Source organism: Larus michahellis, chromosome 1 (assembly GCF_964199755.1).
Source record: "Larus michahellis chromosome 1, bLarMic1.1, whole genome shotgun sequence".
Lineage (NCBI taxonomy): Eukaryota > Metazoa > Chordata > Aves > Charadriiformes > Laridae > Larus > Larus michahellis.
The window spans coordinates 57,039,363-57,061,535 of NC_133896.1; the positions used below are offsets into that span (position 1 = coordinate 57,039,363).

Consider the following 22,173-nt stretch of genomic DNA (forward strand, 5'->3'; position numbering starts at 1 on the left):
GAAGGACACTGGAGGGGACAACAGCAGGACAAGGAGAAGCACTTGGGGGACACTGGGTGTGGACAACAAGTGACACTGGGGGGGTCACTGGGGAACAAGGAGGAGCACTTGGGGGACACTGGGTGTGGACAAGGAAGGACACTGGAGGGGTCAACAGCAGGACAAGGAGGAGCATTTGGGTGGAACATTGGGTGGGAACAAAGAGCCACACTGGGGGTGGCATGGAGGAGACAAGGAGAAGCACTTGGGGACATTGGGGAGACAGGGAGGGACAGCACAGGGACACTTGGAGCGACATCAGGACACACGGAGGGACACTTGGGGACGGTGCTGGGGGTCAGGGAGGGATGTTCAGGGGGACATAAGGAGGGACATAGGGAGAAACGTCAGGGGATAAGGAAGGACATGGGGGAGGACACTGGGGACACTGGGAGGGACACCAAGGGAAAAGGGGGAGCACTGGAGTCGAAACAGGCTCACAGCAGTACCCCACAGCCCAACGCCTCTGCCCCGCTTCTCTGCCCTCTTTGCTCCCCAGCAGGTGCTTTGGGGACATCAGCTCAGCCCTGGCGCGTGTGTGGCAGGGGTCACAAATAACAGGCTGTCCCCTTTTTGAGGGGGGGGACACGTAAGTCTTTGTGAAGGGACAGAGTGGGGATGTGTAACAGTGACAATCGGTCGTCCTTCCCCAGCTGTGTAAGTGGTCGGCTGTTCCTGGGAGATTAAACGTAGCCACTATCATCACCTTGCCCGTAGGATTTTGATGATGTTTTCCCCCTTATTTCTTAAAAACACGCGGGCGCAGCTGCCTGGTGCCCACTGAGACGCTGTGGGGTGCTCGGAGGTGAACCCCGGCACCTCCAAACCCCTCGGCTCTTCAGCAGGGAGGTAAAATACGCAGTGAGCACCTTCCTGTAACCTCCAGGCACCCTGGATGCCCGGGGGCGTGAAAACCCCCAGGCAGGGGCACCCAGAAGCATATATAAAAATAGATACAGCTGTAGAAATAAATCTAAATATATAAATATAAATATAAATATAGAAATAATAGAAGAAATAGAGTAATAGAAGAAACGGAAAAAATAGAAATAATAGGAATAAATAGAAATAGAAGTGAAATAGAAATAGAAATGAAATAGGAATAGAAATAGAAATAGGAATAGAAATAATTTGATGCCCCCTCCCCGACACACACACATATTATGTGAGGGTCCAGCGCGCCCTGCCCTGGGAGGAGGCACTCGTCCCCCTGATGCTTTTCCAGGGGTGGCAGGAATGCATCCCATTGAGGGTATCCCTTTCGGTCCCCCTCCCCACGGCCACTATTTCACTTGCCCTGCTCCACGTGGGGAGCGGGACACGTTTGCCCCACCTGCAAACCACTCGGTTTTATTAAAAGCAAAGAGCCAACTGCGGAGGGGAATAACCACCCTTTCACCTCCCCTGGGGTTGTGTTTTTGTTTTTTTTTTTTCCCTGAAGACCTGATGAATGCATGGCTTTCCATCCCATACGGAGCGGGGGGGCAGCGAGATCTGGTGGCCTCTGCACAGCGCTTATCCCGGCCGAAGGGATCGCTCGTTTTTTCTAGCCGGGAATAAACGGCCGTGGCTGGCTGCCTGCACGTAGGCAAGTTGGGTGCGGGCAGATAAGGCACCATCTGCTTTTATTTGCATCCAAGTTTTTAACGGTCAGACGCGGCTGGCCCGCAGGCCGGGCTCCGAGGGTAGAGGAGGCGCGGGGGTGTCAGCATCGTCCCCGAGCCCCCGGGGTTGGCATGGTGCCGGGGGCTGACCGCGGAGCCTCCAGCCTTAAAAACCATTATCGGGGCAGCGCAGCGATGGAGAGGCAAGGGATGGCGGGGTGGGGGGAGGCAGGGAGGGAGGAGGGCAGATGCTTCAGCTAACTTTAGCCAGATGAAAATTCGGGGTCTAATCTCAGCCGGTCACCTGGGCAGCTCCTGCAGCCGACCAGGGCTATTCAGCCTCCTCCGGAGGGTGCCGCTGCCGGCGGGCAAACACCCTCGTCCCCTATACGTAGGGGTCCCGACCCTTTCATCCAGACCAGCTCCCTAATTTTTAGCCAGTCAAAATAAGGGGAACACCCCATGGCGCCAAGGGGCTTGGCGGAGGGAAGGTGTACGGGTGGTCACAGCTCATCAGGATGCTGCTGACCTTGCACATGGTGGGGGGGATCCCGGTCAAGGTAACCCCTTAAGTGCCCCACTTGATACTGGAAACCCCCCCCTTGAACCCTGCACTGTTGTACTGATGCATCCTTCATATTAGTCGTGCAGGATCGAGAGGGGTTTTCCGGCTCCTGGTGGGATGCCGGGGCTGGAGGTGGGATGCAGATGCTGCAGGGCAATGAGGGCCCCACTGCCTCTGGGAAGCGGGGTCTGGTGCTGCCAGCACCCCACTGCAGGAAGCATGGCCGGGGGGGGCTCATCCAGAAGGAAAAATTGTTCCCATGGGCCACCCGCTCCCCCATGCCTGGCTTAGGCTCATGTTTCTATTTTTGGCCTCTGGAACCTGCCACCGTGCCCAGAGTAGGGTGGATTACTCCCTGCACACCGTTTTCTCCTTGAGGAGAGCTACCCAACTGCTCCAAGTCTCCTGTGCTTCCCGTTTCTGGCATTAGTCGGCAGAGATTGGGAAATCCCGCTTCTCCGATGTACCCCAGAGGACAGAGCCTGGCAGAGGAATCCTCTCCGTAATCCCATTTACCTTCTCCTCCCTCCCCACACTGCGTTCAACCAGACCCCGTGGGGATTTACGCACTTCCAGCTGCGGATTTCATCTTAAATGGTCAAACTGCATCCATCGTGGATGTGCTACGGATCCGCTGGGTAACAGCTCCTGCCTTGTAGGGGTAGGACGGCTCTTCATTGGTATCCAAGTGCACGGGGGCCCTTCTAGTGACTAATGCCAGTGACAACATTTTATTTTACCTGGTTTCCATTTCCAAAGAGGCTCAAAACACCCAGCAGTGGAATTTGGCTTGGCTGGCGCTCAGTTCCAAGTGCTTCAGTGCTTTCTTAGTGGCAAACCAGGGAAATTGGCTGATTTTCCTCCCGTGCTCATCAGAGCTTCAGCCCTGAGCCCCCAGTTGTGCAACGCACTGTGGCCAGCCCAGCACGAAGCTGCTCAGCCAGGCAGAGCGGGATTTAATGATGCCAATAAAAGGCAAAAGAGTATTGCCTCTGCCTGCCGGACCAATTGCCACTGTTTTAAAAGATTTACAAGCTTTTTTTTTTAAGGGCAAGCTCCTTATGCGAGCTGGGATGCTGGCTCTCATGCAACCAGTGTGCCGCACGGGCTGCGGGTTTTCCCCGTGTGTGAGGTTGGGACATTTCTCGCAGCCACAACTTGTCCGAAAGCAAGTGGACGGGGTACACGCACCTGCTTTGGGATGCTTTTTGGGCTCTGCTGGCCATCACGCCTGTCACCCAGGCACGATGTCAGTCGCCTCCCACCCCCGCTGCCCTCCCCCCACCCAGCTTCCCTGCACCCGGGAGATAGGGATTGCAGAGACGATGGGGCGACCGTATCGCCCCACCGCAGGCGAGACGGGGGCTGCCCGATTAACGCCGTGCCGGTTTGAGAGACGGCGGTCCCCCGTCATCCCAGGGATGACGGGATGCTCCTGCCCAGCCGGCGGCTGATCTGCAGCCGCAGAGCCTCGAGGAGGGGCGGCTCGGCGGCATGTCAGGCACCCACACATTTCGCCCGCGCTCATGCGACGCGTTTATCGGGGTCAGCAGCCCCCAGTCAGGAAGGGAAAAAAAAAAAACAACAAACCAACCCCATGCCAACAAACCAACCCAAACAAACAGGAGATACCGAGGCCCTCAGGGAAGGGGCTGGCAAGCCGCACGCACCGGGAGTCTGCGGTTCACCCCTTGCTCACCCTCTGCTTGCCCCCAGTGCCCCACTTTTGGGGGTTTCCTCCCCAGGGGTAGGTACGACCATACAGACTGTTGTTTCAGTGGCTGTTTTTTCTAAAAATCATTCATGCACCCCCCAGCCTTTGACATCGTGCCCTGAACCTGGCTTTTTTCCCTCCTCTCTTGGTCCCCAAGGCGACACCATCCACTGCAGCCTGGAAGACCTGAACTGCTCTATCCCCTCTTCCCTTCCCGTCTCCAGCCCCCAGCATGACAAATGCTTGCCCCATCCTAAACTCAATGGCAACAGCCATGTCCTGCTGGGAAGTGGAGGGAAAAGCCTGGACCTTGGTCAGTGAGGGGATGGGAGGGTTTGTAGCCCGGAGGCAGGAGGCCAAGCACCAGCATGCGCAAACCCTGGCTCCGCACGGGCGCAGTGGGGAGGCGGCGGCTGCTGAGCTCAGTGCCTGGCCTCTTGCACCATCCACCGGGTTGCCCAAGGGCCTCACGCGCGTGACAAAAGCCTGCACAAGGGCTGAACAAGGAGCAATCACCCCAAAGTACTTTATCCTGCCAAAAAACCAATGTGCTTCACCCAAAAACAGGAGAATGAAGGCATTTGAGATCCCTCTGGTCTCCCCCAGAATCTATATATACTGTTTACTCTGCCAGTAATTTGCAGAGCCATCTTCCCCCCGACCTCCCCGCCAGCAAATACTGGATTTACTAACACAGCCCAGGCTCAGCTCTTCCTCCGGAGGGGCTGAGGGTCCACGTGTGATTTTTGGAGCAGTGTGATGAAGCAGATTATTTCATCCTCAAACCCAAAAGCAGAGCTGGATAATGGCAGTGCAGGGCTCCCCTTGCTCTCTGGCCAGGGAGGGGGTGCTCCCGCTGCTTCCCCTCCCCAAATCCAGAGGGAGAAAAGGGACAGCTCGGGATACCCCAAAATCACACAGGATCCTGGGAAAATGACACTTCCCCCCCACCACACTGGGCTAGGGACGTGTTCACATGTTCCCCTTGACAACCACGTTTTTTCTCAGCGAAAGGGGAAGATTTTATTAAGTTAAAAGTTGAAGGGCGCAGCAGAGCAGCAGCAGCTGCCACCTTGAGGGAGGTTGGCTCCGGCGGGTGCAGTAGCAGCCTCACAGCTCCTCTTCCCCGGAAAGGAGAGACCCTGTGGCTCTGGGCTCCTGCCAATTTGGGTTCTTGAAGGAGCCAAAGGACAGTCACGGAGAGAGCTCGATCATGCAGACTCTTGCCAAGGTCTCCTCTTTCAAAAGTCCCAGGCAAGCACATCCATGGCAGACTGCCCCGGCGGCTCCCTCCTATGGCTTGCATGTCTTCTCCACAGGTTCCCTGGGGGTGGCACAGGGAGGGGGGAGCGTGCTCCTCACCGTACATCCCAGGAGGGCTGTGGAGACATTCGGAAGAGAGGGAACATGTGCCGAAGGTGGCGGTGTGGCCGGGAGCAACAGGGCTGGGGAAGGGGTGAAAAACAGCTTCTCTTTTTCAGGTTAGAAAACGCTGGTGACGTAGTAAAAGTTTTCCCCCTCCTCTCCCCCTTCTTCCCAGGGGGGAAAAATTCCTCTATAAAATATAATTTTCACATATAAAATCCTGAAGAAGGTGCATGTAAGGAGCCAGTCCAAACAATGTGCTCAGGTACGCAGGCAAAAGGGGTTCATCAAAAAAGCTTTGGGTGGGGAGTGAGGAGGCTGGGGGGTGGGTGGGATTCCTCGCCGAGGTGATAACGGATGGGATTCCGTCTCCCCCTCCCCGCAAGTGAGGAATGGAGCAAATACAAAACAAGAACAGATAAACAAGTGAAGAGCAGACCTAGAGAGAGACAAAACCAGAAATGGTTTAGGAAAGACTCCACTGAGCGCAGAAATGCCGTCGCTTCTGCTCCCCCAGGAGATGGCTCTCTGCCTCCTTGCTATAGACCCGCTCATCTTGGAACCCATCAGCGAGTGCTGGCAGAGCGAGGTGACCCCAATCCTGATGGCCACGGCATCCAAGCAAGGAGCAGAAACGGTCCGGACAATGGGATGCCCTTGTTCCTTTTAGCCTGCTTCCCTCCCCAGCCGCAGCAGGGATGCCTGCAGGCGAGCGTGGGAGGAGGGCTAGGACTAGTCAGGGCTGCTTTGATGCAGACCTAAGACTTCTGTGCTGCAACAGAGGAACCACTTCAAAGGTGAACGCAGCAGAAACATCACCTATGTGGGTAGTGCATAACTGTCCCCACACTGTCACCCAAGCCACAGGGCGAAGGCCAGCGTGCGGCCAGCCTGGTTGAGCAGCGCTTGGTGGTGCTGTCTGCAGAAGCATCAAGGGCAGCACGGCGAGAAGGGGGCTGGGGACCTTGTGAGAACATCAGGGACAACAGGAGGGCCCGGGGTGCAGGGCAAGAGGATGCAAGAAGCAGAGAAGGAAGACTGTAAGCCTAAATTTTCGGCACTGAGTGGAGCAGGAGGAACTGGCAGCTTACAACCCCCTGTTCAAAGCAGGGCAGCCGGTCTTAGCCACCTGCCCCTGCAGGGGACATCACGGCATCCCCAGTGCTCACCGTTACTCGCCAACGCTGTTGCACAGCGACTCCTTCTCCTGCAGAGCCGCCATGGCCAGGCGCAGGTGCTCCTTCAGCTGCTCGATCTCTCGCTCGGAGCGCACCTTAATGTGATTCAGCTCTGCATAGACGTCTTGGTATTTCCCTGAGGCAAATCTCTTATCCTGCCAGGGAAGGGAGAGGGGTCAGCAGTTTTTAGGGATGATATTAGGGAGGGGGGCAGCAAGGTGAGTCCAGCAGGAGAAGGGCAAGCAGGTGAGGAAGGGAGAGGCAGCCCTGGGTTTGAAGTCCATCCCAATCTGGGCCACACAGAAACCATTCAGAAGAGCCTGGAGGTAGCGCTTCCCAAACCCTGGGCCAGGGAGGAAGGCAGAGTCGCTGGTCCCGCAGTAGCGAGGATCTGCAGCATCAGATTGAGGGGGCGATGTGGGCTTTACCATGACTCGTGTGAGTTGGGACAGGTGTATAGGAAAAATAAACCCCACCAGAGATGCACGCTGCTGAAAGGGCTGGTCCCAGTCACTTATATGGCAAAAAGCTTAAGTGAGAAAGATATGAACTCCTGGAGCATCACTGAATCTCAAAGCCTCTTTCAGGTTCCCCTTTGGCAGGGGTCTTTGACAGGAGTTTCAAAGGAGCTGCCGCCAGCGGAGGGAGCAGCACACCCAGCAATGGTGCCCAAGGAAACATCCTCCCAGCGAGGGGACAGAGGTGGCTGGGGAAGTGGAGTGCCAGGCAGGCTTCATCTGGGCTTCCCACCTGGGAAAGAAGGGTTCCTGGCTTGTCCATGCTTATATGTAAATACATGTTCCTGTAACATTTCTCTTGTCCAGGGTGAGTCCATGCCAGCCTGCACTGTTCGCAGCACGTGGCTGCTATGTGCTCGGGAGCGAGCAGGGACGAAGAGCACAGGTGACAAGAGGGTTTGGCCTGAGCATCCCATCAAACCCAGCCGAACCCTGCTGACATACAGCCCTGGTGCTCCCCTCCCTCCCCTGCTGCTTTCCCAACGGCTCCCAGAAAACACTGACCTTTTGCATCATCTGCAGCTCCTCCCGGAGGCACTGCACCTCTTTCTTTACGTAGTGAAGTTCGTTCTCTTTCACCCGCAGCATCACCTGGGTCGGGGAGAGGAACCAGAGGTGACTCAAGAGCCACCGCCTAGAAAAGGCCGGCGGGCTCCAGCGCAAGCGCGGTGGTAGAAAAGGAAGGAAGGGCCAGGAGGGCCGGGGCAGGAAGCGGCGTGAGCGCCCCGGGAGAGTGGCAGAGGGGAAGCTTGCGTACCTCCTTCCTGCACCGGCCTCCCTGTTCCATCCGGCACCCCCCTCCCACCCGCTCCAAGCCAAAACCGCTGTGAGGAGAAGACCCCCGGCATGGGGGCGGGGAATGGAGGCAGTGGGGCAGCCCCGGGGGGGGACTCTCATACCTCTAGCTCACAGGAGCTCCGCTCGTTGTTGTGCGGAGAGCGGTCCCCAGAGCCCCGCGATGAAATAAAGCTTCGCAGCTTCCCAATCTCATCTGACAGGCGGGTCTGCAGCTCCTGCAGGAAAAGATGAAAGAAGTCAGGGTGTAGCCATGGCACGGGCCCTTCTTCTGTCCTGACCTCTCCATCTTCATGCCAGCCCTGCCCCAGCTTAGAAACCTCCTTGTAACCCCCTGCCCATAGGCAACGGTGGCACCTACAACCAGCCGCAAAGAACACACTCACCGTATTTAACTCCATAGTTAAGACAGGGCCTTAATTTTTTTTCATTCTGATAAAATCTCAGGGAAGAAATACGAACGATTAGGGGAATTTTAACAGAGGGGGTGTGTCACGCGATGGAGGAACACGCTCCATGGTCTCTGCTGGCAGGGAAAGCCATTCTCTTGCCTGGTTTTTCCGGAGGAGATCCTTCCCCTCCTGCTGACAGCGCAGCAGTGTCTGCTCCCGCTCCTCTGCCTTCTGGGTGAGCTCCCCGATTTCCAGGCACTTTTGGGAGTACTGCTCAGAAAGCACCTGCAGCTCCCGCTTCAGGGAATCCACATCCAACCTGTCAAAGAGGCACCAGCTCATTGCTGCCCTGCAATCCTCACTGGCCCTTGACCACGGCATTTCCTTCACTCCTGCCACGGGCAGCCTCTGCCCACATCAGTCATTGGCACAAAATAATGTCCCCTGTGGACCAAGGCTTCAGTTCCTACCCTCCTGCACACAAGTGTAGTGCTTCTAGGGGCTTCAAGCCATGCAGGAAGAACTTTCCGTAAAGAAAATAGAGGGAGGAAGCTATAGAGAAAACAGAAATGCTATAGAGAAAATAATAGCCAAGCAGGGGATAAACCTCCTTCTCCTACAGCTTCAGCAGCCCTGGCAGTCACCACTGGGCACCTACTGCCCCCAGGGAGGGAGCTAAGGAGATGGCAGGGGGGACAGCTGGGGGCTACGGCCACAGATGGGGCACAGTGACGCCAGCATAAGGCAGAAGCATTGGGCAAGGGGAGCGGGAGAGGCGGATCTTACTGGTGCTGCTTCTGGAGGGCATCTGAGATTGAGCCACACTGCTGGAAGCTTCGTGTCCTACCCAGCTCCTTGTTCATCTCCTCCCGGTGGGCTTTCTTCAGTGCCTCAATGGCTGCAGAGGGGGACAATGTGAGATGGGGGATCAGACTGTGCCAGCTCTGGCATGTCTTGGGGAAACCAAGCCAGGGAACCACCCAAGCTCTTGCTGCTACAGGCTCCTAGACCTGTCTTTGCAGGTTCCCCCTCCATCCCTTCTGCTCTTGGGGCATCCCCCACCTTCTCCACGCCCCAGGATCATCCTGATGCAGCACCAAGCGCTGCCAAGGAGACTAACACAGGGCAGTGTGGGAGCTCCCTGCCACCTCTGCCAGTCCTGTCTGCCTACAAGAAAGTGCTGAGCATCAGCATCACACCAGTAGGGTAAGCAGTGTGGCTCTAGGCTAGGATGACTGGTTTTTTTATAAGAGACATTTGAGAGAGGTGGGAGGGACCCAACCGAGCAGGGGCATGGCTTGCTGTCCACTCCTACCTGCTGCCGTCGCTGCAGCCTCCTCTGCCAGGAGCCGCTCCTTCTCCTGCCGCAGCCGCTCCAGCTCCCGCTGGTGGTGCCGCTGGAGCTCCTCCATCACTTGCTGGTGGGATGACTCCATCTCAGCCAGGCTGCGCTCGCAGGCCTCCTGCCGAGCCAGGGAAAGGAGGGATGAGGGACTCAAAGGTCTAGGCACGCAGGGGCTCGGGCCACGACAGGCACCCAGCCAAGCTAACATTTGCCTTTGCGAACCTCACCCAAGTCCAGGGCCATTTTGAGAGAAGCAAGACCACTTCAGAAGGAAAAGACCATCCCGGGAAAGTGACGTGGCACTTTTGTCACTGAGCACAACCATTTGACAGGGCCATACATCTTGCAACATACCTGTGCTTTGCAGAGGACGAAATACTCCTCCTGCTCTTCTTAAAACTGAAGCAGCAAGACAGGAATGTCCCTTTTCAGCCAAGAGCTGTGAATAACATGCCCAACACCCCAGCCCAAACCCTTCCACCTGGCTGCAGGAGATCAACAGCGGGAACTGCATCCCGGTATCTGCCTTTTAAATGAAGCGGCATCCCCTGGAATCAATGAAAACTGAGCCTCTTCTCCTGAGAAGTGACACCCTGTACTGCCCTGCAGCCTGACGGAGGCTGCCAAAGTACCCTCCAGAAAGCCTAATGATTAGGGATCCTCCTCACACAGCTTGCCCTCCTTTCTGACAGCTGAGACCAGGGGGATGGTTCTTTCAACGACAAACGCTGTGGTTAACCGGTGTTACAGCAAAGCAAAGCGGTTCCCACCTGAGAGCTACGCCTCCGCTCTCCCTCTATGTGCTGGCAGCACCGCCACAAGACCCTCAGGAAGGATTTTTTCCACCACCAAATCATGCCAGAGTATTATTTTAAAAGGCCAGGGCATCTAAGCCATCAGCAGAGAGCCATGAAGCCATCGTACCCCCTGACAGCCCCTTGCTGTCCCTTTCCTTCCCCCAGTACTAACGCGAAGGCCGATATAAAGTGCGCTGCAACATGTTGGAATGCAAGTGCTTGCTGGCTGCTCCTCCCCACTGAGATGAGAGAAGTTGGGAAGCTTCACAGATCAACCAAAGGAGAGGAAAAGGCGAGAGATAAATTTGGTGATCTGCCCACAGGCTGGCTGCAAACCTCAGCAGACTGAGAGAGAACAAGCCCTTTTGGGAAAGGCCAAATTTGGCCTCAGATGTGAAACGCTGACCTTTTGAGCTGAGTTATTAGGCAGATAAGGTACCATTCCTCCCTAGTCCTTTTGCTTTTTTTGACCATAAAGAGGACTGTGAGCTGTAAATACTAAATCAAGATGACAGAGTGACTGCTAACTGGCCGGGTGCCACAGGACTCGTGGGTTTCTTTGTCTGGGCTAGGTATGGCCAACCCGCTGCAACAGGTTTCGCCAGCCCCAGTTTCCTTCCCCCCGGTATCTTTCAACACGTACAGCACATCCTGAAATCCCCACAGCATGGTGGATTGGCAGCTTCCCCCCAGGAAATCCCTGGGGGATGTGACCTCGCTTGCTTTGGATGAGTCCACAGCGGGGGAAATAAATAAACAAAGAGAAGAGAGAGGCTGAAGCGTGAGCAAACTCTGCTTCGCAGGCTTTCCCACGTGCTGTCCCAGGAAACGAACGCGCTGTGCTGTCAAAGTGACCTTCGGTGCTCAGGCAGCTCTGGCAGGGACGCAAGCTCCCCAGGGCCTGACGGACTGTTTTTAACGAGGGATGTGGGAGTCCCTGTTAGCAAGAACCACGTGTGGCGAGCTGCAAATTGCCAGAGAACACGTGGGTGGCTTGTCAGAAAGCTGCTGACCCACTCCCATGCCGAGGTACGGCTCATCCCCCCTGCCCAGGCCAGCACCATGCCCACACATAAAGCAGGGCACAAATCCTGCAACTCTCCCCTAACACTCCTCCCCATTTATAGTGTGGCCCCTTTAAGGCCAGGCAATACACACCAGCCTTTATGTAATTAACATTGATTACAAGTGAGCCCAGTTAGGGTCACCATGGGAACCCAATGATTAGCAATATGTGCTCAGCAATGAGCTGAGTCCCAGCATTTCCCAGTTTGGGACTGGGAGTGACCCCAGGGTCCCGTGTCCAGCGCCTTGCTCACCTGTGAGATGTACCCCCGGGGCACATGGCTGTCTCCCTGGGATTTTGATGCCTCCCGAAGGCTCTCATTTCGGGCCCGGCAGGACTCCAGCTGCGCCCGCAGCGACTGGACCTGTGCCACAGAGGAGAGAGAGATGCTCAGCCAGGGGTGGAAAAGTGCCGCAACCTGACTGACGTGCCACATCTGAACCTCGGGCTTAGGGATGGGGAGGACCATGCATGGCCAACGGGGATGTCTGCTTCCCACAGGAATGGCAGCCTGCCAAGGGACCAAACCAGCAGAGCCAGCACCAGCCTGGTAAGCGCTAGCAAGGAAGGGACAAGATATCCCAACTTCCAGAGGTGGATCCGTGCTGGAGGAAACCACTGCTGCACATGTAGCTGGTATTGACAGACAAATGCATGGGTCCTTTCGAAGTCTGGTAGGTGAAATGCTTGCAGGCTTGGGAACAGCCAGAGAAGACAGATGACAGATGTACTCCTGGGAAACACGGACTCCACGCAAGCAGTGCCACCAACTAACTTATCCTGGACCAAAATGTGGCCTGGGGAACTTCCCCAGGCATGCAAGAGCAGGCCTCCAGCCTCGCATTACCTGGTTGCAAAAACTCCCATGCATTGGAGGAGTGGCAAATGGAACCAGAAATAATGAACATCTCCCTGCACCTCCGTCTTGCTCTTCTGCAGAGCCTCCTGCTGCCAGGGACCACATTAAGAAGCCACTAGAATCCCAGTTTCAGGCAGGAGGGATGCTCTTACCTCCTTTTTCAGCGCTTCATTGGTTTCTCCATGGCCTGCCTTGCTCTGGTTCAGCAGTGCTGTCAAGGGCACCCTCCGCGAGTCCTTCAAGGGCAGGCGTTCCAGCTCCAGCCACTTCTTCTCTATCTCCTCATTCAGCCGCATCCGCTGGTCCTCTGAAAGTGGGGGAGCAGGGGGGTCCAGCTCCCCCGTCTTGCGGGAAGAGTCCCCCACCAGGCCATCACTATTTGGGACCCTGCCATCAGGGGTCTCAAACCATTTCCGCCTCTCCTCCGAACGGACAGCCAGATCCCGCTCCAGCTCCTCATGCTTGGGAGGACGGTCAGAGATCCTCGAGCTCCCTCTTGTCCTCTGTGGGGACCCCTGGTTCCCAGGGTCCTGCGGCAAGGGAGACAGCTCCACGTAGTCAAAGGCATGGCGCTGCCCGTCCGCCTTCCAGTGACTGCCCTTCGAGTTCCCCTCGGAGCCTGAGCCCGGCCGCTGCTGCTCCTCTGTCCGGAGCGAGCCCTTCTGTGGGACGCAGTTACGGAAGGAGTTCTCCTTATCGCAGTCGGAGAGCCTGAAAGCAGAGCAGCAGTGGTGACCGGTGAAGGAGAGGAACTGCACAAGAAACTGGGATAAACTGATGTGGCAAGGCAAAATGCAGGCGCAAGGGTGGGAGCCATCAGGCTCTCCACCCCTGCCACTGGCTGGTGTCTCCAGGCCATGTTCAGGAAGAGCGGAGGGCAGGGGGAGTGGTGGGTGGGCAGGATTGATCTGTGAGTGGCCAGATTTCCAGAGGGACCTTCCTGGTCCCTGCCTGCTAGCGTAGAAGGGCAGTGAGACTGGGAGGAGGAGAAGCGGGGCAGCTCTTACTTGGTGACGTCCGGAGCACTGACCGGGCGCACATTCTTCCTCAGGGCCTCGATCCAGTTGCGTCGGATGCCTGAGGTCATTGCTGACAGGGTGAAGACAGCATCCTTTGTCTGCAATGGAGAAGTGATGTGGCTCTGTCAGCGCCTGGTGGAGGTGCAGGCAGCTCCCACTCACTCCCTGAGACCCCCAGGCACCCACTTGCATGAGTGGCAGACAGTGCTAGAGAGGCAACCCACTGTCAAAGGCTCTTGGGGCCAGGTGGAGGGGTGGGAGTGGAGACACGCTCTTTGCGGGGAAGCCCATAACATGTCCTTCGTAAGACTCTCTCCAAGCAAAGCCAAAAGAAACTTTGCTGGCACATTGGCCAAATGTGAGCTGGTGCAATACAGCCGTTCACGTGCTGGGAGCTGGGCACCAGCGGTGGGGTACAGCAGCAGGCCACTGGGACACCCAGACCATGAAGTTCCCAACCTTGCACGCCCACAGAAATATAATTTCTTTGTGCTGCTTTTGTGCTGCGGTCTCCTGCTGCTACACCAAGTAGACAAGGACAGGATTGTTCTGGGGCTGGATCCAGGGTACAGGTTGTTACTCTGAGCACGGTCAGCCAGGCTACATCGAGATCTGCAGCGCTCACCACTCCCTCCCCGCAGCTCTAGAGAAGCTGCCTTGGCCAACGGGTCAAGTAACTCCTGGCATTTAGCTTGGCTCCTGCGTAGCCTCCAGCACAGCCTTCGGCCAGCCCTGCAAAGCCTCCTCCTCCTCCTTCCTTTGCAGGTGGGCAGCACTTGTGTCCCTAAGCACTGCCACCCACGTGTCACCAACGAGCCTTGCTGGGCCACCGTCCTGGCACAAGGTTTGCATGGCTTGCGTCTCAGCATCTTGGCACTGGGAGGGAGCACGCATTTCCAGACAGTGTCCCTTGGTGCCACGTCTTCATGTCCACACGGTGCTGGACACTCACGTGTATCTGGAAGCCATAGTTGCGCTGCACTGCAAACTCTGTCACGTCCGTACAGGAGCGGAGGTCGATTTCTCCATCGAGGTCATCAGCCTGCAAGTACAGCCACCCACTAGGATGTCAGTGCAAGCCCAGCTTTGAAAAAGCCCGTCATCTGCTGGCACTTTAACCAAAGCACAGGCCACCTCTGCCTTCACCCCACAGCTCTCTGGGAGGAGGAGGAGTCCCAGCACAGCTCATGTCTTTGCAGGCTCAAAGCACTCACACAGCCTGCATGGACTGGGGACAGAAGAGGCCAAACATGCCACAGCTGAGACCACCGGCACATGCTCCAGCCTCAGCTCTCTGGCACAGCGTGGCCTCTGTTAAGCCAAGGGGCAGCCAGCAGTGTGGACAGAGAGCATCAGAGATGCCCAGGCATGGGGCCACCCTTTCTCCTCACCTCCCACCACTGACAGCCCTCCCAGGGTTTGCCACCTTCAGACACCCATCCTCTTTGTCACCCCTCGGCAAAGAGGAGCTTGCCACCTCCACTGCTCTTCAGGAGGAGAGGACGCTACCGCTTCTCCCGGGAGCCCACTGGTCATGCCAGGGCTGCGTTCCCCTCCCCCCTGGCCACGTGCGCAGGGTGGGGAAGGACACCTGGGGAAGGAGAAAGGCTGGCTGTGCTTACCTCCTCCGCGTTCGAGTCCCGGTAATACCTCAGGCTCGAGTCGGTCAGCACGAACCAATGTTTCTTCCACTGCAGCCGGATAAGGCAGGGGGAGGGAAGGGAAAAGACAGGAGGGAAATGGATAGGAAGTTACCGGGGGAAGTGTAGGAACAGGGAGGGACGCTCTGCACCGCGACCTCTTCCCCCTTCTCTTCCCCCTCCTTCATGTCCCTTCCAGCTCCCCCTCGTGTCCCTCGGCTGGGAGAACCTCTGTGCTCGCACACAGAGTGAGGCACCTCCACCAAAGGCTTTCTGCTGCCTTTCCCAGTGGAGGCGACCTCAGCGAGGGAGGGGGAAGGAAATCGGCTGCTCGCCGGGGGATCTCTAGCAGCAGGGGCTGGGGGAAGAGGCAGACCCCCGCCTAGGGCTTACCTCTCCTGGCTCGTCCAGGATGGACATCCATCCCTTCTTGAAATTGAGGAGATCCGGCTGGAGAGGAAAGGACAAAACAGAAGGTTACTGTGTGGGAGCAACCCACAAAAGGGCTTTTCGTGCCAGGGGGTGGAAGGCGAGTCCCCAGTAGCAGAACAAGTGGGAATAGCCTGGCATCGCTTTTAGGAAACTCATGGGGGTGTAGGACCCGGTGGTGAAGGAGGATTGGCTTTAGCTCTGAGCAGCAGGCAGTCATTCCTGTAAGAGGAAGCAGGAGATAAGGAAAGAGGTTTAAAAAAAATTAAAGGAAAACATGCAACAGGGAGGTTTCCACAAGGTGCCTCGGAGGTATTTATTCAGAGAGGGGGAAGGCAAGGGCAAGGAGAGCAGGCAGAAGGGAGTGCTGCACTGCTTGGCTTGGACATGGAGGCAAAGTCACAAAGAACCAGACACGCCTTGTCCAAACCCTGGCCATCTGTGCCTCAGAGCTTCACCACCGATCATTTATTAAAGACTCGAGCAGCTCTGTACGAAACGGCCCTCACCGCAAACATACAGGAGGCAATTTAACAGCTGTGAAAACACATTGCCTTTAAATGATGTGCCCCAGGGTAGAGATGAAATCAAGAGTCACAACCAGTGCTTGATCCTCTCTGAGACTCGACCCTCTCCGAGATGCTGAGGGCTCCTCTCTTACCACTCAGCTCTTTCTGCTCCCTCCTGCTGCAGAGCCTGCCCCCTGCCCAGCCACCAAAGGTGAGGATGAGCACAGTTTCACCCAGATCACCCCGTGCTAGAAAGAAGCTTCCCCCCGCTCCCCGCCTCCTCCTAACCTCACGCCACTGGTGCGGCATCCCAACCAGTTTATCTCCTTCCCAAGGTGGAGCGCTGGAGAGCTGACTCAGGGGAACTGCTTTCCCTGGCTTTGCCCTCAGCCAAACAGGCTTGAGCCGGTCCCTCCTCCCACCCCTGCTGGCTCCGGAGAAGTTGCACCACCAAATAATTCAGCCCAACGCCTCTTCTCCCCTGGAAGCCCCTTATTCCACAGCTGAACCAGGTGGGGCAGTGCCGGAGAGGTGACAGTGCCAGAGCTGGACCTCCCAGCAGTCTGCACCAGACCTGTCAGCCCCAGGGAAGCCACCAGCAGTCCCCACGTACCACAATCACCACTCAAGACTGAGCTGGCAAGAAGGGGTGGCTCAGCAAGCTGACAGCCACTCTGCACCCCGCGAACGAGTCCGCTGGCTGGCTGCAGCTGCCCTGCAAGCCCAGCTCCCTGGACGCCCAGCTGAGTCGAGCCTTCCCCTGCTTTCATCTCACCGTGCTGCCGCTCTTGGGTTACACCCAAGGTTACAGGGCGGCGAGAGCCCAGTACGTGCCGGCCCATCCTGGCGCTCCGGCTATTGGTTCAAGCAGGCACGGGGAAGCCCGCCAAGGGGAGGGTCACCGGCTGCTACAGCTTCAGGCCCAGCCAGAAGTGTCCGACAGTGGCCCTGAGCTGCCTGGGAAGGGAGGGAACCCACGCCTCACCTCCCGCCAAGGTGACAGGCACTGCCGGCAGTTGAGAGATGAGGGGGACATGCGCATCCCCATCCCTACGGACCCGGATGTCCCGTCGGCCCCGCTGCCGCCCTGAAAAAGCACCCTGAAAATTAATTCCTTCCCCGTGGCAGCAGCTCCACCCTTTTTCCCGTTATCCCTTCCAATCCGGTGACTTCAGCTCCGGCTCCAAACTGGGAGCGGCGGGAGGGAAGGAAAGGAGGCAAAACGTCAAAGCACAACCTTCCCCCTCTCCTGGGACACACGTGCGCTCGGCAGAAGAGAGCTGGGCAGGGTCTGTGGCGGTGGAAAAACAACATAGGGACAGAGGGAGTGAAGGGACTGTGGCGGTTGTATGGATCAGATGGGTCTTGTCTTATTGAGGATTTACAATCCCAAAGCATTAGGTGCGAAAACGATTAACACTAATTACGCTGCTGGGACAACTGGCACAAAGTCCTGCCAGAACTGTTGCCCCCGATGCAGTACTGGGGCCAGAAAATCCCCCTGGAGGGCTCCTCCCAAGCGGGCGAATTGCACAGGGCTCCTGTTTTCCCTGCCACCCCCAGACACAGAGCCACAGCTCTGGAATTGGCTTGGAACTGTTCTTGTCATCGTGTGGCCGGTACCACAGGATGAGGCATGAGTTGATGCACAAAATGCTTAATGCCACTTTTCTCCCCCTCCCCACAACCAAATCCAGCTTCCTCATCCGACATAAAGAGTTCAGGATACCAGCAGAAGACAGCGGGGTTCAAATCGAACCGCCCATCCAAAGGAAACGGCCCGGCAGTGGGAGGAGGAAACATGCAGGAAAGCTGAACCGCTGCGAGAGATCCGGGTGACGAAGATGCAAGGATGCGGCAGGATGCGCCCCCGGCAAAACACAAGGCCCCGCAGCACAGCTCGGGGCTGCGGATGGCGAGGCTTCGGCTCAGGATGGGGCAGCAGCAATTTTGCCTGACTGCATCCATACCCACCAGAGTCATACGTAGAGCCCTGCAGCTGGCCAGGTAGAGACACCAGAGGGGGTCCCAAGCAGCTGGGGACATAGGTGATGTCTGGAAGGGCTGGCTTACAAGAACAGGTTAAGGAGAGGCAGCTGCCTGCTCTGGCTGAAGAAGGGCTACAGGGAAGGTGATAACAGCCTGCAAGTATCTGAAGAATGTAAACACCAAAGAAGGAAAGGGGACGGGGTGGGAGCGAAAGAATGGCTCCTGGGTGGTACAGAGGCGCCGGGACGGAGAAGTGGCTGCGGCAGGCTGAGAAAGCTCAGTGTCTGAGGGGAGGGGTGTGCTCCTTCCATTGCCAGCCTCTGCCATCACTGTGCCTCCCGCTCTTCCCGCTCCCAAAAGCTCCTCAGGGCCGGAGGTCCTGGAGTGCTGCTTCCTCTCACCTCCGAGAGATGATGCAAGGGGCTCTCAGCCTCCCGGAAAGCGCAATATCTCCTCTCCTCCAAAAAGGGAACCCGCTCCACAAGGCGCGGGCCTCAGGCCAAAACACAAAGCAAAACCACTCCATTTCAGCTTGGTGGAAGCAAAACCGCTGCCAGGCTGGAGCACAAATGCAGCTCCCGAATCCATACATGCATGCGAAAGCAAGCGACTGACAGGCTCTCCCTTTCCCTGTGCCCCCATGTGAAATGCCGGCGGGCACAGCCCGGCCTGTCACCTCCATTACCCTACTCTGCTCAACAGCCTTCCCCTCCGGGCCGGCAGACATCCCTAGCCAGGAAGGTTTGCCCCAGGGGTGGGATGCTCCCTACCCCGAAACCGCATCTGGTTCCCACGGGGAGAAAGAGCTCCCCACGCCCGGGGGGGGGAGGGGGATGTGGATTTCGCATCCGATTGCGGTCATCCATGCAGCGAGCTCAGCAGGCCTCAGCCCGGTGCCCGCTGACACACAGCATTAGCGCTGACTGTGCGGGTGGGGTGGTGCCCACCGCTAACGAAGCGACGCTAACGAAGGGACTCCGCCGAGTGGCCGGGGAGAGCCCAGGAGGGGAGCCCGGCGGCGGTGGGGAAGGGAGGCAAAGAGGCACCGAGCCTCAGCCGCAGCCCTGAGTGCCCGGCGGGGCCAGAGTCCCCCGGGGACCAGCCGTGCCAGGGAGCGGGGGGGACCCCGGGCAGGCGGCGGCTGACAGCCCCGCCGACCCCTCGCCCCTTCCCAGCCCCGCGGGGTCCCGCCGGGCACCTCCGAGGCCCGGCAGAGGGGGATGAGAGCGGCCGGGTGGAGGACCCCCCCACGTCCCTTCCCCAAACCCTGCACCCCCCGCGGGCCGGTCCCGACTCACCGTCATGGCGGGGGCGCCGCGGCCGGCGGCGGGGCCGGGGCCGGGGCCGGGGTCGCGGCGGGGCCGGGCGCTGGCAGCCAGGGCGGCGGGGCGGCTTCAGCGGCCGGGCGGCTTCCGCGGCCCCACCATGCCCGCTCCGCCGCCCGCCCCACGCTCCCCGGGGCTCGCCTTTTCCCTTTTTTTTTTTTTTTTTTTAAATTAAAAAAAAGGAAAGAAGAGGAGGAGGAGGGAAAAAAAAAAAAAAACCAACAAAACCCAACCCAAAAAAACTTTTCTTTCCTCCCCCCAAACTTCCTGGGAGGGCCCGGGCAGGCCAATGGCAACCGGCCGCCGCCGCCCCGGCCGCCCGCAGCCAATGGAGCCACCGGGGCGGGCGAGGCCGCCGGGCCGGACGGAAAGCGGGGGCCGGCCCCGGGGTGAGGGGCGGCTGGCGGGACGGGACGGGACGGGACGGGACGGGACGGGACGGGACGGGACGGGACGGGACGGGGGCGATGCTGGGGCTCAGCCGCGCCCCCTTCCCTCCCCGCCGGCCCGGGCAAAGTTGAAGCCCAGGGAGGGACGGGCTGAGCCGCTGCTGCCCCAGGAAGGGACCGCCGGGAGCCCAGCCCTTCCCCGGGAAGGGTTTTCTTTCAGGCAGGGATTTTTTTTTTTTTTTTTTTTTTTTTTTTTTTTTTTTTACGAACAGGGATTTTTCAGCAGTCCCGTCCTGTGTGTGCACACGGCGGGGTTCTCACCTTCGCTCCTGAAGCTCTTTGGTTTTAGCTCCTTCCCACCCACCCCAGATGAACCCCTAAAGCAGCGATTTGCAGTTTTGGCAGAGGTGTCTCCGGTGCCCCCAGAAAACCAGCTGGCACCGTGAGGGGAATTGCTAGAGGGGGTCCCAAAGGAAAGGGGGCAGGGGACTGCACACCACAAAATGCTAGGCTCCACAAGGCAAAGTGAAGGCCCCTGGCCCAGAGCTCAGCGCTGAAGAAACACGGAATAGGTGGGGTGAACCAGCCCCAGTTGTGCAGGGGGATCTCAGGGCGTTGGGCTCCTCTGTGGCCCAGGGCAGGGAAACTGAGGCAAGGGATGTCACCCATTTTGAGTTTTGGAGGCCTTTGGGAACCTGCTGTCTGGCTGCAGTTTGTCCTTGTATGAAGCAGAAAGCCAGGCCCCAGCAGGAGACAACCTGGCCAAGACAACTGACACATACGGATGGGGACAGAGGCAGGGACTCGGGCACAGCTGCCAGCGACATGGGCTCCCAGGACACTTTCTGCAGCCCTCCAAAGCTGCTCTCGCACCATTTTTGGTATCCCAGGAACGCCAACACAATTGACGGTATCTTCTTTCATGCCACTAAAGCCCACTTCATCCCCATGAAATCCTCGGTGCCATCATAGCACCGGGCAGTAATAAAGGGAAAGAAAGCAGCTACGCTGAGATTTTAGTCCCAGGTCTACTGCTCGCCCCTCTCTGACTTTAAAAAGACTCTGTGCCTCAGTTTCCCCACTGAGAAATGGGCAAAAGATGAAGGGAAGGGGTGTGTTAGTGAGCGTGGTGCGCAGGAGGTCACAGGAAGGCAGCACCACGCTGAGCCTGCTCAGATCAAGTGCTGGAGACCCAGGTGCTGCCCGCAGTGACCTCCAGGGAAGAGCAGCTGCCCTTCCTCACCATTCCCAGGGCCTGGCCCCTACCTTGTTGTGCTTCTCACTGGCATTCGAATGTGGCTGTGAGCTTCCTGAGGAGCCAGCGCTGCTTTGCAGTGGGAAGGCACCTCCACCCAGCTGGGGCTGCAGGGGGAGAAAGCAGAAACTGAAGCTATGGGGGTTTAGTTCTTGCCTTGGTATCCCAGATCTGAGCATCTGTCTGCTGGTGTGGGCCAGGGGGGGAAGCATCTTCCCTCCTCCCAGTGCCAGACAGGCAGTGCTGCTTCCCTGGAGAAGCAGAGGATCCAGGGAGCGTGGGTGTGCCAGAATTGCAACCCAGGGGACCCACCCACTCTGTCCTTGCCAGTTTTACACCTGGCAGGGTCCCCATCACCTCTGGTTCCTGCCATACTCACGTGGTAAATGAGAAGCCTCTTGTTCCCCCAGTCACTTTCTAATGGCCTCTCTGGGTTGTTTGTGTCTCGGGTGTGCTCAGGAGCCTTCCACTTGTCCTCCAGCCGCTGTGCTGGACTCTCAGGCCTTTTCCAGCTGTCATCTGGCCGTAGTACTATGTCCAGACATCTAGCAGGGCTTTTCCAGTCCCTTTCCAGCTGGCGCATCAAGTCTGCATGGCACACGGGCTTCTCTTGGTGCTTCCAGCCCTTCTCCCACGCCTGCACTTGGTGGGCATCCCCCTGGCCCCTCCAGTCCTGCTCCAGTGGTCGTGTTGAGCTTGTGGGGCGCAGGGGCTTGCCTCTGCCTTTCCAGTCACTGCTGGCACCTTTCCCAGGGTGGGAGGGTGGCAGTTTTTCCCGGAGGCTCTGCCAGCCGCATTCAGATGGCTTCCTGGCCCCCCCGAGGTGTGGTGGCTCCCCCGGCTTCACCCGTTGCCTCTCTGCCCCCCGCGCCGGGCCGGAAGGGGAGATCTCCTTTTGGTTTCTCCATGTGCTCTCTGTACGCCTCCCGGGACTGAGGGACCGTGGTGGCGGCCCTGCCCGGCTCAGCCCGCTGTTATCTGAGCCCTTCCTGAGGCCTGCAGGGTGCAGGGAGTCCCCTCGGGTCTTCCTCTCTGAGGCTTGCCCCATACCCCCTGCCTGCCAAGAGGCTCGGACCCTCTCCGAGCTTGAGGGACGGACGGGATCCCCTTGGCTCCTCCAGCTTTTCTCTGAGCACCAGGGAGGGCTCACGGGCTCCCCTGCCCTCCTCTCTGACCGGCGGGCTGGGCTTGCAGAGCGCGGGCTCTGGTTGCCTCTCTCCAGCAGCCAGCCAGGGCTGGCAGGGCGCGAGGGATCCCCCTGGCTCCTGCTGGCCTTCTCAGGCTGCCGAGCCGGGCTGGGGGAACGCAGGGTCTCCTTGGGGTCTCTGTTGCGCTGCTTGAGGTGCCAGGAGAGCCGCTGACCCTAGGGACATGGGGGAGA

The 22,173-nt window shown here is 58.1% G+C and overlaps 1 protein-coding gene across 4 annotated transcripts; it reads right to left on the bottom strand.

Annotated features, from left to right (window-relative positions):
* Positions 1–4,919: 4,919 nt before the first annotated feature.
* TRIOBP (TRIO and F-actin binding protein) lies at positions 4,920–21,390 on the bottom strand. Of its 4 annotated transcripts, none has more exons than XM_074579400.1 (15): positions 21,172–21,390; positions 20,804–20,899; positions 15,290–15,346; positions 14,879–14,947; positions 14,209–14,298; positions 13,245–13,354; positions 12,390–12,948; positions 11,632–11,742; positions 9,486–9,633; positions 8,957–9,068; positions 8,330–8,489; positions 7,883–7,996; positions 7,488–7,574; positions 6,457–6,620; positions 4,920–5,301 (listed from the first exon to the last, which is right to left on the bottom strand). In XM_074579400.1, exons 1-14 carry the CDS (start codon positions 21,373–21,375, stop codon positions 6,459–6,461), a joined length of 2,079 nt encoding a protein of 692 aa, XP_074435501.1. In that variant the 5' UTR covers positions 21,376–21,390; the 3' UTR covers positions 4,920–5,301; positions 6,457–6,458. The 4 variants fall into 4 exon arrangements, with proteins under 4 accessions (XP_074435501.1, XP_074435490.1, XP_074435512.1 ...); XM_074579389.1 differs by having other exon boundaries at positions 4,920–5,726; XM_074579411.1 differs by lacking the exons at positions 20,804–20,899; positions 21,172–21,390 and adding an exon at positions 19,122–19,275 and having other exon boundaries at positions 4,920–5,726.
* Between the last annotated feature and the right edge of the window lie 783 nt (positions 21,391–22,173).